This window comes from Sturnus vulgaris, chromosome 1 (genome assembly GCF_052056855.1).
Source record: "Sturnus vulgaris isolate bStuVul1 chromosome 1, bStuVul1.hap1, whole genome shotgun sequence".
In the NCBI taxonomy this organism is placed as follows: domain Eukaryota; kingdom Metazoa; phylum Chordata; class Aves; order Passeriformes; family Sturnidae; genus Sturnus; species Sturnus vulgaris.
In genome coordinates this window covers 28770742-28786630 of record NC_142243.1, presented here as the reverse complement: position 1 = coordinate 28786630, position 15889 = coordinate 28770742, and the positions used below count along the sequence as shown (strand labels likewise).

The following is a 15889-nucleotide window of genomic DNA, read 5'->3' as shown; positions in this document are numbered from 1 at the left end:
AAACTGGGATACAGGCATTTTAAACCCCTTTATCTTACCCTGCTCTGTGAAAGCAGAGGAGATGATGGAATTTCTTATCACTGTTATTGGTTTCCTGCTCAGCAAACCCTGGTCCAGGAAACACTTCTGCATGTGCTTAAGTTTCATCATGCATGTTGTCACATCGATTTCTAATGGAAATATCCATGTTACACATGTATTAAAGTGTTTCAGGATCTCATCTCTATACACTAAATAGGTAGTGAAGTCACAATTCAAATAATAATTACATCGATGTACACATTTTGGAAATGTGTTTTAGCAAAGAAGTTTAGAATACTGGCCTTAAGTACACAAAATCTGATTAAATATTTCCTACAGTTTTAATATTAAAATAGAAAGCTTTTTGCCCACTGATAGACAGTCATTATTTTTTCAGGAATCAATATGAGATTGAGGGATTGCTTTAGATGCAATCAGTAAGACGGTGATATAGTCAAAAGTTGGTATCAAAATAGCATAATGATTTGCGAAGTCTACATATAAGAACATTTGCAATTTTCTTGAGTTTCATCAACACCTGCCATAGGTACATATATCAAATTCAGCAAAAATCTAGCCTTTTCTAAGAAACCAAAAAGACGTGTTTACTCACAAAAGCAAATGCAAGTGCTTTTTGCTTTGAAAGCTTCTAGAGAATGGCTGTACCTTGGAGCTTTTCAAAAAAACACAGCAATATCTTGTTTGATTTGACCACATTGCCAGGTTTAATTGGGGTAATTTTCAGTTACTTAAGTAGGGTAGCTACGTTTGTGAGGCACGCCATCTTGTATCAAACAATGGATAAAACTGAACCTTTTCTAATTCATAGAATATTTCATATTCTATTTATATGCACACCTGACTCTGACAGCTAAGAGGAGAAGGAAAGAATTTTTTGTCTTGGTGGCAAAGGTAGAGTCAGCATGAAAGTGAACAATGATAAATAAATTTTTAAAAAATCTGCTGGCCAATTTGACAGGAATCAGTCAGCTGGATATATATCTCTATATTTAATAATGGTGAATTTGGCCTAGAGTTTAAGTGTTCTCCCACATAAATTCTATATTCTTTTCTTCAAAGATCATGTTGAGTAGTACCACTGGATGAAGAGACAGTTTACTATCCTACAGGAAATCATTAATCTAAAAGCATTTAGCATACTGAAAAGGGACAGATAAATATAGAATATTGTTTCTGGAGGAGAAAAGGCAGCCCTTTTTGTACATAGGTACAGAGAATTTAAGTCATGGCAGTACTTGATGTTCTCCAGCTGTCACAAAGCATCAGTTTAAAGCATTCTTCTGATTATTGTGATAATTTCTATAGAATTGACATTGGTCTATTTAATTATGTAATCTAATCCTTCTCTGCTTCCCCAGATATCCCAGAGTGACAAATGAGCTTCTAGAGATAACTCCCTTCCTTCCTTCCTTCCTGCCTTCCTGCTTTCCTTCCTGTCTTCCTGTTTAACACTACCTCAGAAAAGGAAAGCATTAAGATTTCTAGTTTTATAGAATCCATTTCTGTATTCATCCAGAGTAAAATGGTCTGAGAAAAGGAGAAGAAGAAAGAAAAAAAAGCACAAAAACTATATTGCTAATAAAAAAAAAAGAAAACTGAAAGGGGAAATTCCAGACATATTTTTTCAGTTTCTGAATCATACTAAGCCAAGTAATGTTGCAAAGTAAAAATGTCTCTTTTAAACCAAATATATTGCTTTGATAGAAAAATGGTGTAAATAGCATGGATCATGGGTTTCCATGGTATATGGCAAACTTCAGAAGCTGAATGGCATAAATCAAAAGACTTGGCTCTTCTTGCATACTTGTTTTACATCAGTATTCCTCCAGTGACTTAAAAATGTACTTCAGGGTGACATGGTGTGAAATTAATATTTTTTCTCTCCAGTTAAGAGAGGGAACTCTCCTTCAGGACCTGTCTTTCCATCATTACCAAAATGAATCATTACTCTTGAGTGAGATAACAGCACTTATTTTCATTCTTACTAGTGTTATTACTCTTTTTTAAAAACTAGCTGTCCTGGCAGAGGAGATGATATTTGATACCTGCCTTAAACAGGTGCAAAAAAATTATCTAAAATATATTGATGGAATTATCCACCACGCCCCCCTCCCTTTTCCCATGAGGTAGCATTTTTGTAAAATTGCTGTTTGCAAAACTGTTTTCCTTTAGTATTTTCCCCCAAAGCGGCATTGCAGAAAATGCAATAATTGATAGTTCCTTTGTTTGAAAGTAGTAGTAGTTGCTTTGTTTGAAATAAGGGAACACACAAGTGATAGCCTTGATCTCATCACATGCTGTAGACCTCTTAGTGTTGGGAGATTTCCTGATCTCTCATGAAACACTGAATTTGCATACAGAGAATTGAAACTGTCTTGAGATACTACAATGGCAAAAAAGTAGCAGTGGCTATTGGGTGAGCTAATGCATCTGCTTGGAAAATACATTTGAGAGCAGACTTAATCCCTGATGGAAATATTTGTTTAGCATTATTTTTTCACTAAGGTTTAAAAAAAATGACAAGTGTATTATTCAGAGACAGAAGAACAACAATATAATCTGGGGAAAGTATTGTTGGGTCATCCTAGAGCTACAACTTTCAGTTATCTCCCAAGATGTGAGATAAATCATGGAGCCTATTATCTTAAAAAATCTGTGTCTTCCTCTCAACTACAGTGATAATTTCTACCATACACCACAGATTAAAAGAGGCACTGACCAACTAACACTTCATAATTACCTTTCTGGCATTTAAACAAGCTGTAGAAAAAAACATATGTCTAACCATATTTTAAAAGCTATATAAGGGTATTAAAGTTTTCTGCAGTCATCAAAGTAAGGCTTCATTCAACTTTCGAAATAACTTACAAGATCAGTTCAAACATAAATGACTCATGGAAGGCCATTTCACAAAAAATAATAACGAAAAAAAAACCCCTAACAACATATGGCTCAGGAGAAGGAAGTAATCCTCCCTAAAAAGGAAACCTGAGTTACAAGACAGGAGGATGAAATTAAATAAGTGCCTCAATTGCTTAGATATTAAGAGTGCACTTTGAGAGCATTATAAGCACATCTGGTGGTAGGATGGCTCTATTATGGTATTGTAAGAATTCCAGAAATATAGGTACATATAATTCTTGCTCCCTCTCTCCTATAGAGTGCATTCACAATCCCAGATCAGGCAGCAGTTAATAATTTTCAGCTGGCAGGCCTCTATTATATTTTGAAGAGCTAGTTAGACTAAAAACTGTCTGAGCTCCCTAGGTATTTGTAAGCTTGACAAGCGCATTCTTGGCTTTTTTGTACCTCCAGATAAACTTTGAGAAGGTTCCATGCAGACTTTTTAATATCTCACTGTGGGATGAGGGGAGGAAGCAGCTGCAGTGGGGTATCAGAGGAGTGGCAAAATGGACATTTTTATGGAGTTGATCCTGCCAAATATAGAAAGAGTAGGAGATCTTTCCATCTCGCAAGATCTTTTTGCATGGAGCTAATCAAAAGAGTAATGTTGCAGTTCTTCAGGCTAGCTAAGGTTACCGGAATAAACAGTCCAAATATGTAATGCTGCAGTTTGCCAACATAAACGGAAAATCCCACCTAGTCAGATTAAATTCTGCTGATGGCAATGAGAGGTTTATTTATTCTCAACTGCAATTTCCAATATCTGCCTAGAAGCTACCAATCATTTATAAAAGGTCTAAAGCCATTGATTTTGCATAGGCAAAGGACAAAATTTTGTCCAAGTGAAGAATGCTTTTGTATCAAGTGTTTGACTTCCATGCATGTGGTACCAACATGGAGTGAGTCACAAAGAAAGAAGCTTTGTAATGCCTTTTTCTGCCAGAAATGGAAACAAGCAGCACAATTATTTAAATTATACTTTGGTATAGTACTATAACCCACACTGTAGCACTGCATTGTTAAGACCATGCAAATACTACATGAAGTTTACCATTAGAAAACTTTTCTCCAGACCTGGTTACCTCAAAGTTTTGTCACAAGTGACTTGATTAAAATACTTGTCATCATTACAAAGGTCCAGGGAGGCTAACCACTGCATTTTTAGACTTTACTGGTAAGGTAAGAGTGGCTTCACTTGGTCACCCAGGCCAAGAAAACAAGGAGTTCAATATTCCTCCATCACGTGTTTGTTCTGCACAGCCTTTGGAAGTGTAAATGTCTCTTCATGCATTACAGGGCATAACTGGTTTTCTACTTTAGGGATCTAATTTTCTGAGGTTATGTGGTGAATATTTTCAAACAAAAATCAAACAAAATCAAACTGTATTGATAGGGCAGGCTTGACCATATCTGTCTGTCATGCTGTCACATCTTTGAAAGGCAGCTGCTCATTCCACACTTCCATGTGTTAATCACACTCTATCCACACTATAATAATGAGTCTGTGTGGCTTGAAATCCTTTAGATATTTTGTTTATTTAAAGTAACACTCTTAAGAAAATAAAACTTTAATATTTGTCTTGAGCAATATAAATACCAGCAGAAAGAGTTACTGTGCTACCTCTGTTCTTTCTCAGGAATGCAGCTAGAAAACTTAGGTTATAATTAGTGCATAATTGTGATTCTTTTAAAAAATCACATGGCAAAAATTCAATCAGCATGTTTAATTTGCCGTATTGATTGAATTCAAACAAGCAATTCATATGCAAAGATTCAAGAACTTCAAGCTGTTAGTTGTAAATGGACCCTACACCTGCAGAGAAACCCTCTGAGGTTCTGGGTGGGAAGAAACCTCTGCTTGTGCCAAGAAGCATGTGATATAGACAGGAATATTAGCAGCTCACACAGCTGCTTTTACAAAGTGTGGGAGGCACTGCCATTACCTACCCCTGCTCTTTCTTAGACTCAAGTTGAGAAAGATGTGGCTTCTGTCACCTGTTTAGGGAGAGAGGAGCTTTAAATTTGTCATTTGTAGTCACTTTAAGAAATAGAAGAAATCAGCAGAGAACAAATTATTTTGGAGAGTTAAAAATTAACATGTAGAATAAAGGACATTTTTTTGTGTGCAGATCATTGAGAGATGTTGATCTGTGCAAAATGAGTGAAAAGTGATGCACATAACAATTATTTTATCATGAAGTAAAATACTCTATATGTGAGTAATTCATGGAGATAAATGCCTACACGAAGAGGAAAGTTCAGCTAAAGGTCATCTTCCCCATAAACAAGTTTTCCACCATTTGTTTGTTTTGTAGATTTGGAATCACACAATCATAGAATCACGGAATTATTTGATTAGAGTGCCTTAAAGGTCATCTAGTTCCAATTGCCCTGCCTTAGACAGGGAACATTTCACTAGACCAAGTTGCTCAGATCCTCATCCATTCCAATCTTGAACACTTGCAGGGATGGTGAGTTCACAACCTCTCTGGGCAACCTCACCCTCATAGCAGAGAGTTTCTTCCTAATATCTAATCTAAACCTACCCTGCTTCATCTTAAAACCATTCCCCTTTGTCCTATCACTTTATGCCCTTATCAAAAGTCCCTCTCTGTCCTTATAAACCCCCTTTAGGTGCAACATATATGTAAAGAAATGGATGAAAGTAGGCTTTAAAAAGATGAATTACAAGAGAATAAGGTAGAAGGAGTTTTAGCAGCAGCCCCACAATTGCCTTTCTTTGCCTTTAACTAAAAATGGGAAGACTAATTATACAAAAGAAATATGTCCTTAGATTGTGTAAAACAAGTCAGTAGGAGGAAGGTACCTGAAATAATGTACGTCTTTCTGCTCAAGATATGCTAACTACAAAATCTGCTTTAGAGAGGTTTTGATGCAGGAGGATTAGCTGTTTGATCATGAAATAAATTTTGAAGATCATTAGTGGAGAAGGCGACTGTTCTTTGGATGGAGTAGAGGGAGGTAAACTGAGTGCTTCCAAAGATTTCTGGAACTGGAATGAAGTACTGCTACCACTGCTGTCCTCTGAAATATAATGTCTATTCCATCCCTGTTTAAACGTGGGAGGTAGAAAGGAGAATGTATCACCTAAGCAGTACCAAAATCTCAACTGACTTTTATGTAACGATAAACCAGAACTCACTCCTACACCTTCCTGGGTGCCAAAAGCTCCAGCTGTCCTTTGTGCACCTGCCAAAACCTCCCTTTTTTCTCAACAGCTGCTGCAAACTACTTGTACGCATTCAGTTCTGTAATGTAACACGGAGCAGATAATTTTAAATTAGTGAGCAGGTGACTTAAGTAATTTTAATCACTAGGTTCTGGTACCACTTATTAATGTCCGAAGATAAGTCAATTTTATTCAAGTGATGGATTTTGGAAATATTTTATAATAACTATGAAGACATTTAATACTAAGATTTATTTAAACAAGTTTTAATTTCTAAAATATATTTGAGATTTTAATGAGAATTTCTTTGGTATAGAAAATGGAATTCCTTCCAGTCATATTCCATGAACACTTACATTTATTAATAGGTTGCACATTTTTATTTACTTCTATAACTTTCTGAATAAACTATCATGAAAATCCTATCTCTATACATGCAAAAAAGGTAATCTTCAGCTGTATAACACCAGGGATTTCTGTAAATTTCAGGAGTTTGACTTTCCTTAAAACTTGGCAGTGTAAATGTACTATCTAAAAATAACAGGAATGTTTTTCAAGGCCAAAGAAAGTTTAGAAGTAAACCTCTTTTTTTTTCTAATTTTGGAAACTCAGGGTTATTTATTGTTATTCATAGGACAGCGGCTGATTGAGGCAGAATGCTTTAAAGGCTTGATGCTTTGGTCTTCATGACATATAATTTAGGTCTATTAAAACATGGAATTTAAGATACTGACTGCAAAGACTCTTGTTTAGAAATATGGGTGCCTTAAAATAAAAGAGCAGTTACAACTGGCACATCACTTTTGTTTCTAAATTTTAAGGCTCTCTAGATATCAGGCCTCAAATTTTAATCTTGTTTGGGAAAAACCTGGAATAGAAAACCTAATTCTAGGAAAGAATTTTTCATTTCCAGAAAATAGTTTTTATAAAGAGAAGGTATATTTTATTAAAAGAAGAAAGGGAGAATATAGTGCAACTAAGGTCGTTTGAATTAAGTAATTAATTTTTAGGTCAATTATTCTTAAAGGTAGCATGACTGAAAGGCTCTGCTGAAGAAGGAGCATTAAATCAGAAGTTTAGGAAATATTTACATTTTGAATCAAAAGGATTTGTTGATGTCCACATCAGGAAGTTATATTAAAAATACACATGCAACACAGCACATCATGTGGCGTTTAAGACTACTATATATCATAAGAATGAAATAATTATTTTGGCAATATAGACACTAACAATGTCAACCTCCTTGTTTTGACTCCCCTCCTATGATTCCTACAGAGCAGACCTTAAAATAAATTGGTCACAGCAAAAACATTTATCTTGTACATCAGGGATACGCGATGAGAAATAGTTTACTCGTATCTTAAGTAACAGTCTAATCATCAGATGTGGAGGTGCAGATGCTAAACAACTTGTTGACTAAGGGAAAAGAAATAGGGCTTTCGTGCCAGTGAGCAGATGTGCTCAATAGACTGGTTCATAAGCACTGATTTAGAAACAGCTGTTAATGCTACCATCATCTTTAATATAGTTCATTTCCCGCCACTTCCTTTGTTTTCTGTGCATACATATGTTTGCTCTATACAGTCAAGTTGTGCTAGTCAAAGGGTGGAGAAGAGGGAGTGCATTTCAGTAAACAGTAGGCAATCAGGACCTTATTCTGGGAGGTGGTGAGCACGCTCAGACCCTTTTGGAGCTAACTGAGCCTTGAAAAATACCATTAAAAGTTTTATAAATCTTATTAAGTATGTCACAGTAGATCTTTAAGGTTCTTTAAAGGATATAATTTTTTGCAAAAGTTGTAAATGTCACTACTAGTTCTTTCATTAGGGGAATTTTCAAAATTTTTTCAAGTTCACTTCTGTAAGGATTTTTTCTCTCTCCTTTATTTCTATTTTAATTTTTCTTTATTTTTCTTTCAGTCATTCAGTCACTCTTTCACTCTTGATCTATTCTATTCTATTCTATTCTATTCTATTCTATTCTATTCTATTCTATTCTATTCTATTCTATTCTATTCTATTCTACTTCTTCTATCTTCTTTTTTTTTTTCCTCTCTCTCTTATGTTTCTCAGGATGTTTTATTTTGATTCATATTTTATGCAAGACCTGAAAGATTTAAATTATTTTCATGTTTCAAAAGCATGTTTTTCCATGAACCAAGATAAACTGATGCTCTGAATTACATCACACAAAGTTTGCTTCACTTCCTTTCCATTACTAAGATACCCATGGATCACATATCAGTAACAATTATACCCTCTATAACTGACCCTTCAGCTCCAAAGGAAGTTCAGATTCCAATATCTGAATTTGATCTCTAGAGGAAATAACAAGTGAAGTACCTGTCTCATATTATTAGCACATGAGCATTAAAATCTTCATTTAGAGTCTATTGAGCTTTATAAAAAAAACTCACATTGACATTAGTGTACTTTGGATCAAATAGAAAGCGGACTTCAATACTTCATAATGGAGGACATATAAAAATATTTTTTATATGTATAATGTATACTCTTTTATAAGAACCCTGCTGTACATTATCACAGCAAGTGGCATCAAAATAAACTCACAATATTTTCAATAATAAACGTCACTATAAATGACTTCTAGCTTTTGAGAATAATCTTTTACATACCAAAAAGGCAATTGCTTATTTAATATTCTATAAGTAAATCAGATGCAGTTTATTTAAAGTAATGAAAAAAAAAAAGCCTTTTTTTCCCCTTTTTAAACATTGTTACCCTATTATCTTTATGGGAAGGCTATATGTCCGTCAGTAGTATATTTACCCCTATGAGATTGTCAGGGCTGCTCTCTTCCTTCTACACTCAAGAGAGTGCAGGCAAAGGTGGCTGGAGTAATTTCAGCCCAATTTTCCCCAAATGCCATGTTTCCCATGCAATGGGTCACATGCAGACACAGAGTCGCATCTGGATCCTTGGAGGAATATGCAAATGTATCTTGTGCTTATTCTTGAAAAGGGAAGTCATCATCCCTTAACTGATTTACATCAACTAATATGCAGATACTGACCTCTACAAATCCCTGGTGGAGGCACTTTAAGGCATGAGCTTATGAGCTAATCTGAAGGTTGGTGATTTGAGTGAAGGAGCACTCCCCAGCCTGGATTCAGCTATTCATTACCTGGAACTTGGGCTCAATCTTTTGCATTTAAAGCTCAAGGAGATAGACTCCTCTCAACTCTGCTGTTGTAAAGTGGCCTGAATTATAACAAGAAGAACCAAAGTGTATTGTGATAAAAAATGAAAACCAGAATAATTTATTAAATTACAGTAGAGAACAGTCAAAAATGTCAGCTCAGCAGATATGAGAATTAGTTTTGTCTGTGAGGGAACAGAAATGAGCACCTGTAACAGAAGCCAGGCAATAATAATCCTGCTCCTGTCCCATCCAGGACAGCGTCTGACTGGTCAGAGGAATATTAGCTTCAGTTTCTCAAGGATCCACAAATCAAATGACCACATCCAGGAGGCCTGGATGTCTCCTCTTCCAGGAAGTTAAAGGAGGTTGCATCCAGGCTGTGCACTGAAACTCTTACTTCAAATACATCATTCTCATTTTTCTTGAAACCATGTTTTCTATACATTGTTACTCTGTTCTGTGGCCTGAGCAAATCATTCTGTGAATGTTCAAGGACATAAAAATATCCAGAGAATTGCTTGGACCTTTTTAACAACTACTCCAATCCTGTAATTTCTTCATACCAAAGAAAATTCTCTTGTCTTTATTTCATAAGAAGTGTGATAATATCCTGTGATAATGGGTCCAATCCAAAGTGTATTATTTTTGATGCTTAGATAATGATTGCAGTTGTATCTACTGCACTACCTGGCACAAAAAGAGCAGTGCCTTTTGCAAAGGAAACTTCACTGTTTAAAAAAAAAACCCAAAACCAAAACAAGATAACATTATCACTTCTCCCAGAAAGCTGCCAATGTTGTACACTTTTGAAGATGCCGTTTCCACAGACACTTCTGATACCAGTCCTGAGTATTATAATTTCCAACATCACAGCAGCCAGTAATAAATACCTTCTCTTTTACACTTATTTCACTTTGCAAACTAATGTTTTTGGCTCTGATGAGTTGACTGGGAGAAAAGATGTGCTGTGCTTTAAGACTCTTAGCTAACCTGGAATCATTTTGCTTTGTTCCCAAGTGATTTGCTTTAACAGCTCACTTTGGCTTTAACAGGAGTATAGAGTATTTAAAAAAAAAAATAACCTCTCTTCCTTCCTATATACATATACAAAGATATTGACGCTATCAGTTCAATTGTAGTAAAATTTTAATGTAAAATTCAAAGCGACAGTAAAGGTTAAAAACTGTGAGGTTTCCTGGCTGTGTAAGACAGATTCAGCAAAACAGCATTTTTGTGGCTCTACTACTCATGTTGTACAATATATCCTGCTGTGCCTGTTGCTTGCTGATTCTTTTAAAACTCTGAAACACATTCTGCTAAACACAGCAGAGGATATACCAGCATTGCAAGCTTTCTTGCTTTTTTTTCCAAGTTAAATGTTGCAGGCATTGTTTATTTTCCTGTGGAACCTTCATCTGAAGAGCTGCACACACACACACACACAAGCGAGATTTTTCAGCAACATTAACTCTAAATGAATCAAACTGAACAATATTCTAGTCATACTGTTCTCAGTGACAGTACTTGAAGCTGATCTGAAATCAGCCTTTAATCTGGTCTAATATATTTGACAGCTGCTATGCACATCTTTTTTTTTTCTTTACTTTTCTTTTGGCTATTGAAAAATATTGTGGTTTGCAGTGCAAATAATTTAGGTTTACTTTTCCCTCATATATTTCCATACAGAGATGGGGAGGAGGGGAAATGAGTTTCAGCTGGAATAAAATCTTGGGGTTTAATGTGACTTAAACACAGATACATTTTTAGTCTTCCATGTTATGAATTTCTTTTTCACTCTTATCTGAAATTATTTGCTGATTTTGACTCAAATTTATAAATGCCTTGCCTTCTGACTTTGGGGGTATTTATTTGTCTAAAAAAGTTGTTCAGGATCTATGATTAAGTGTAGTAGAATAAAAGATGAGTTGACTAGAATAATTTGAATACATTTGTGAAATAGACAGGGAAGTCTTAAGCTCTTATAGTAAGAAATGGTCTCAGATATTTCAGCAAGTTAAAAAAAGTGCACCTTTAAAGCTCTGCACCTGAAACTCATCACCAGCTTACAGAAACAAAGCAGAAAGCAATGCCAACTTTTCAGGCAAGTCGCTTTGCAGAGTAACTATCCTCTGACAAAGGGTTCTCTGCTACTCTAAATGTATGTTCTTTTGCACAGTCCCTTGATGGGAAACACTTTGCCTTTGTTTCTCATCCTGACAAATAGCATTAGTATGTTTTTCAAGAGTATGTGATCTTTTTAATGTTTCTAAAGGGCTCGGAGTTATTCCTATGGAACTATCTGTAGCAGATAGCCCAGCTGTCTTCTTAGAGTAACCCCTTTTCCTTCCTTGCAGTCATTATCCCCAGTGTTCACATCCCATTCAAAACTGAATTGCCTGATCTTCAGGGAAAGCTTGCTAAGTCTTTACCATCCAGACAGAGAGGCACATTAAAAAAATACAATCCCCAAGTGCTGCACTACAGGTAGAAAGTTCATTTTTACCTTCAGTGACCCCATCTTTATTTTCTTGTTTTGTCTTTCTTCTGTGAAGGTAAAAGTTTGGTTCCAGAACAGACGGATGAAGTGGAAGCGTGTAAAAGGGGGCCAGCAAGGGGCAGCAGCCCGGGAGAAGGAACTGGTGAATGTGAAAAAGGGCACGCTGCTGCCCTCCGAGCTCTCCGGCATCGGCGCCGCGGGGCTCCAGCACACGGGGGACTCACTAGCCAACGACGACAGCCACGACAGCGACCACAGCTCCGAGCACGCACACTTATGATACACACAGAGTGTCCCAGCTCCGTTCTCAGGAAAGATGCTTTGCTGGCAAGCCTTACACAGGCATCGTTTACTTATGCAAGTGACTCTGGCAGTGATCTTTAAAGTTGTTACGGAAAATCCAGGCTTATTGTGTCTGCTTTTCTCGATTCTTAGATGGTTTACAGTAAGTGCCATGTCTTAAAGGTGCCTCAATAGTGGAGAAGTGGAAGGACAAACTTACTTTGAACATTCCAGATTTGTTTGTCGTTTTTATGACAGCGGGCAGGTATTTTTGCTTAAGCTTGCACTGAAAATTACATTGCTCTCAAAAGACGTTATATTCTGAAAACCACAGTGCCACAAAATCACTATCTAGTGGATAAGAAATGTATTTTAACTCTGTATATATTTACCTTACAGCATTTTCCTGTCTTCACTAATTTTTAGCAATGCATTCATATTAGCTGATGGCAATAGTCACTCATGACAATAAATGGCTTTTTGTCTCTATATCTTTGTTTTGTTTTTCCAAAGACATACAATACATGCAGATACTTTTGTTCAAGTAGAGAACAATACAATAGTGTCTGCTAGGACACATCCTTGTATGACAGACAAAACAAACCTTATGTTGCATTTACTATCAACTGCTGCTAATAGGGTATTATTAAATTTACCTAGCTCCTCAATTCTTCCTATCTTATAACTGCAAAAAGTGATTTTTATGATCATAAGGATAGTCCAGTAACCTGCCAAAAATGTCATGTTCCACTCTGCTAGGTGGAAATTTTCCAAAGGATTATTCATTTCTATTTTGTCATAATTGAGTACATTGATAAATGCTGACACTCTGCAGAAATGTTGTTGCTTCATGTTCAGTTTGAAAAAAACAGCACAAAAACTGAAAGTTATTATCAACTGCTTATGTTGGTAGGAATCAAAATATGAAGGTAACTCTATATTGTGTCCCATGTGTAAAATCAAGACACATTTTCTGTTATAAGCTTTTGTGTACATACAGGCAAATACCAAACCCTAAAATTTAATGCAAACTATTGATTGTACTTTGTAAAGAAATATGTTTAATAAATAATCCTTTTTAAATAACTCTGGTCTCTCTACAGTGATTTCATAGGACTCTGAAAGTGATTTTTGCCTAAGGAGCTCTGTCTCTTTTTATGTCTTTTGGAACTTCGTCTGGGGACAACACAAAGCTCTTTTTAAATTTAGGCTTTTAATCTTGGATAAGCCCTTCTACCTTGATCTATTTGGGAAACTCTTTCTTTTAGCAGGAAAAACTTAACTAGCAGCTAATGATGTCTTCAGCCAAAACCAACAAGAGTCTGTTCAACCATGTTTCCAGATTTAGAGCAAATGTAAGGGGTTATTTTGTCGAAGCTCGTTGAATTGGATGAAAGCAAATAAATATAAGGAAGGGATGCATACTTATATTAATCATGCCTTTGATCAATAAAGTTTTTTAGTAAAAAAACCTCAAAGCATCTCCTCAATTCAGAGATTAACTGGACTGAGTAGTGCAATAGAAGGAGATGCATGAAGAAAAGAGGGAGCAAGAAATGTGCATATCCTAGCAAATACTTGTGAGCATTCACTGAAACTCTGCTACGTGGAGCAGTAGGGCATCATAAAAGTTAAATGCAGTCAAGAAATCTGTGTCTATTTTCCAAATCCTTTCCACTGTAAGTTTGATCTTTCTTGCACATTAATTGTTCTCATGACCATTTTAGTTTAAAATATCCAAGCAATGGGTAATTAATTTCTTAAAAGACTTCAGAGCATTTTATTGATTCCAGCAGTTAAAGGGCTTTGCATCTTTTTTCCTCAGCTCTTTTTCAAATATCTTTGTCGTACAAAAGTGCTGAGAACAGAAATGAAATAAGAGAAGTAGGCTAACTTTTGTCAATACTTGATATTTTTGATTTTATGTCTGGATGGGAAAGGCTTTTTGACTTTTGCAGGAATTATCAGACCAGAAAAAAATTAACAATGATTTACATGAAAGCTTTTTACTCTTCACTATTTTTTTCTCTGTCTTAAATTAAATATAAGTACATTTAAAAATGTTAAATTACAACAGAAAGTTGAAAATAAGTATCTTTAATTTTCAAATAACACTTTTAACCACAGAGATTTAGTCAAATATAATGTGACTTGTTTTCCTAGCTTTGGGAGAGAAAATGTCTTCCAAATACTCTGCCAAATGCTTTTCAAGGTTTGCAGAATTGTTTATTGCTGACATTCACGAAAAAATTACAACTGCATCTAAGAACAGATCAACCAAGTTTGAGCTGACACGACAAAATAAATGGAAGTGCTTTATTTACAATACCTGAAATGCACCAATGTGTTCCTAGCCCAAGGCATTTTGTGAGGTGTGCTACTGATAGTGGCACAGGGATTGGACTGGGTTATTTGCCGTGGGGAAGCAGCCAGCTTTTCCTGTTGAGAAAGATAGTATTTTTCCATTTTCCCAGTTTTAACTGAATCTGCTGAGATTTAGAGCACAGGTTGAAGAGAGAAAAAGGTGCAAACAGATTTACAGTGCTAGGAGATTTTTTTTTGTTTAGGTAAGTGAATGAACCTTGAAACAAAGGACCAAATGATGTAACTTTATATTACAGAACAAAAAGCTAAAAAATGGAACTTTTCCTGATTAAAAGCAGCTCAATCTTTGAAAATTGCTGTAAGGTGCTAACTCTAATTTCTCAGATTACTTAAGGACTTCTGGTGGCTTTAACAAACTTGTTTGTTGCACCATTGGTGTGCATGCTGTGGTGCAGAGATCCTACACTGGCAGCAGTTGAAGCCTAGGCACAGTGATCTTTCCACTGTGGTCTTGAAGGAATTTCCTTGCATGCTCAGCCCCACAGAAATACAGACATGCTTCTTCCAGATTTCGTACATAGAGCAGCAACCAATGCCCCACACTCTAGCACCTCTTTGTGGGTTAGCGGGTCTGCTCAGGACTCATCAATGCAGATGTGTCTCATCTTCTTCCCAGTTCTCCAATTACCCGAAAAATCTCTTAGGGAACCTCCTGGAATCAACCATGTGCGGTAAGATGCTATGACTTTGTATTGAATTTGTAGCACAATTTTGTTGTTGAAAACAGATATGAATAAAGGCTTTTGAACTATAACTTGAGGGTTTGTTTTATCTCTGCTGTTTTATATCTGTCTGCAGACTGTTAAGTCTTCTACCAATCTAACCATGTGGTATAGCTAAGACTTTACCATTTAACACATGGACAAAATCAAGCCCTAAGATTGTGACTTGCCTGAAGTTGTGCAAGCACTTGGTTTTAGAGTGAAATATAAATGTGATGAGACCTAGTCAGGTTGTTTATCTTTATTATTTCCTGTTATTTAATAATGGATAATCACTTTTCATGACTTGTTGTCAATGAATCCAACTTCTGATTATTAATGAGGTTTTTGAGTTACCATAATTTTGATATCGTATTTCTCCAGAGTCAACCTCTCTTTGATGTTGTATTGGTGTGTCTCTAAGCCAGATACAAAAATGAACTCAGCAAATATATACAGAAAATACAACTGACTGTAAAAAGACAGTGATGTTTAACAGTTTAATTTTCAACATGATGGGTAATAAGAATTATTTTTTCTCAGGTACAAAGCTATATATTACTTGCAGGGTTTCTTTCTCTTCCTTTATGACTGCTGGATTTTTATTTCATTATTTTGTTTACTTTAGCTTCATTATTTTAGATTTATGTTGACAATAGCAGTTCAAGAGATATTGTTAAAGTAATACCATTGCAAATTGGCTGAATTTATTTAACCACACGC

The 15889-nt window shown here is 35.7% G+C and overlaps 1 protein-coding gene across 1 annotated transcript in view; it reads left to right on the top strand.

Moving 5' to 3' along the window:
* MEOX2 (mesenchyme homeobox 2) overlaps nucleotides 1-13166 on the top strand; it is a 52984-nt gene extending 39818 nt beyond the window's left edge. The window contains exon 3 of the mRNA XM_014894412.2: nucleotides 11854-13166. Coding sequence (XP_014749898.1) covers nucleotides 11854-12078 — 225 coding nt within the window. The 3' untranslated portion in view covers nucleotides 12079-13166. The remainder of the gene's footprint in view (nucleotides 1-11853) is intronic.
* Nucleotides 13167-15889: the final 2723 nt, after the last annotated feature.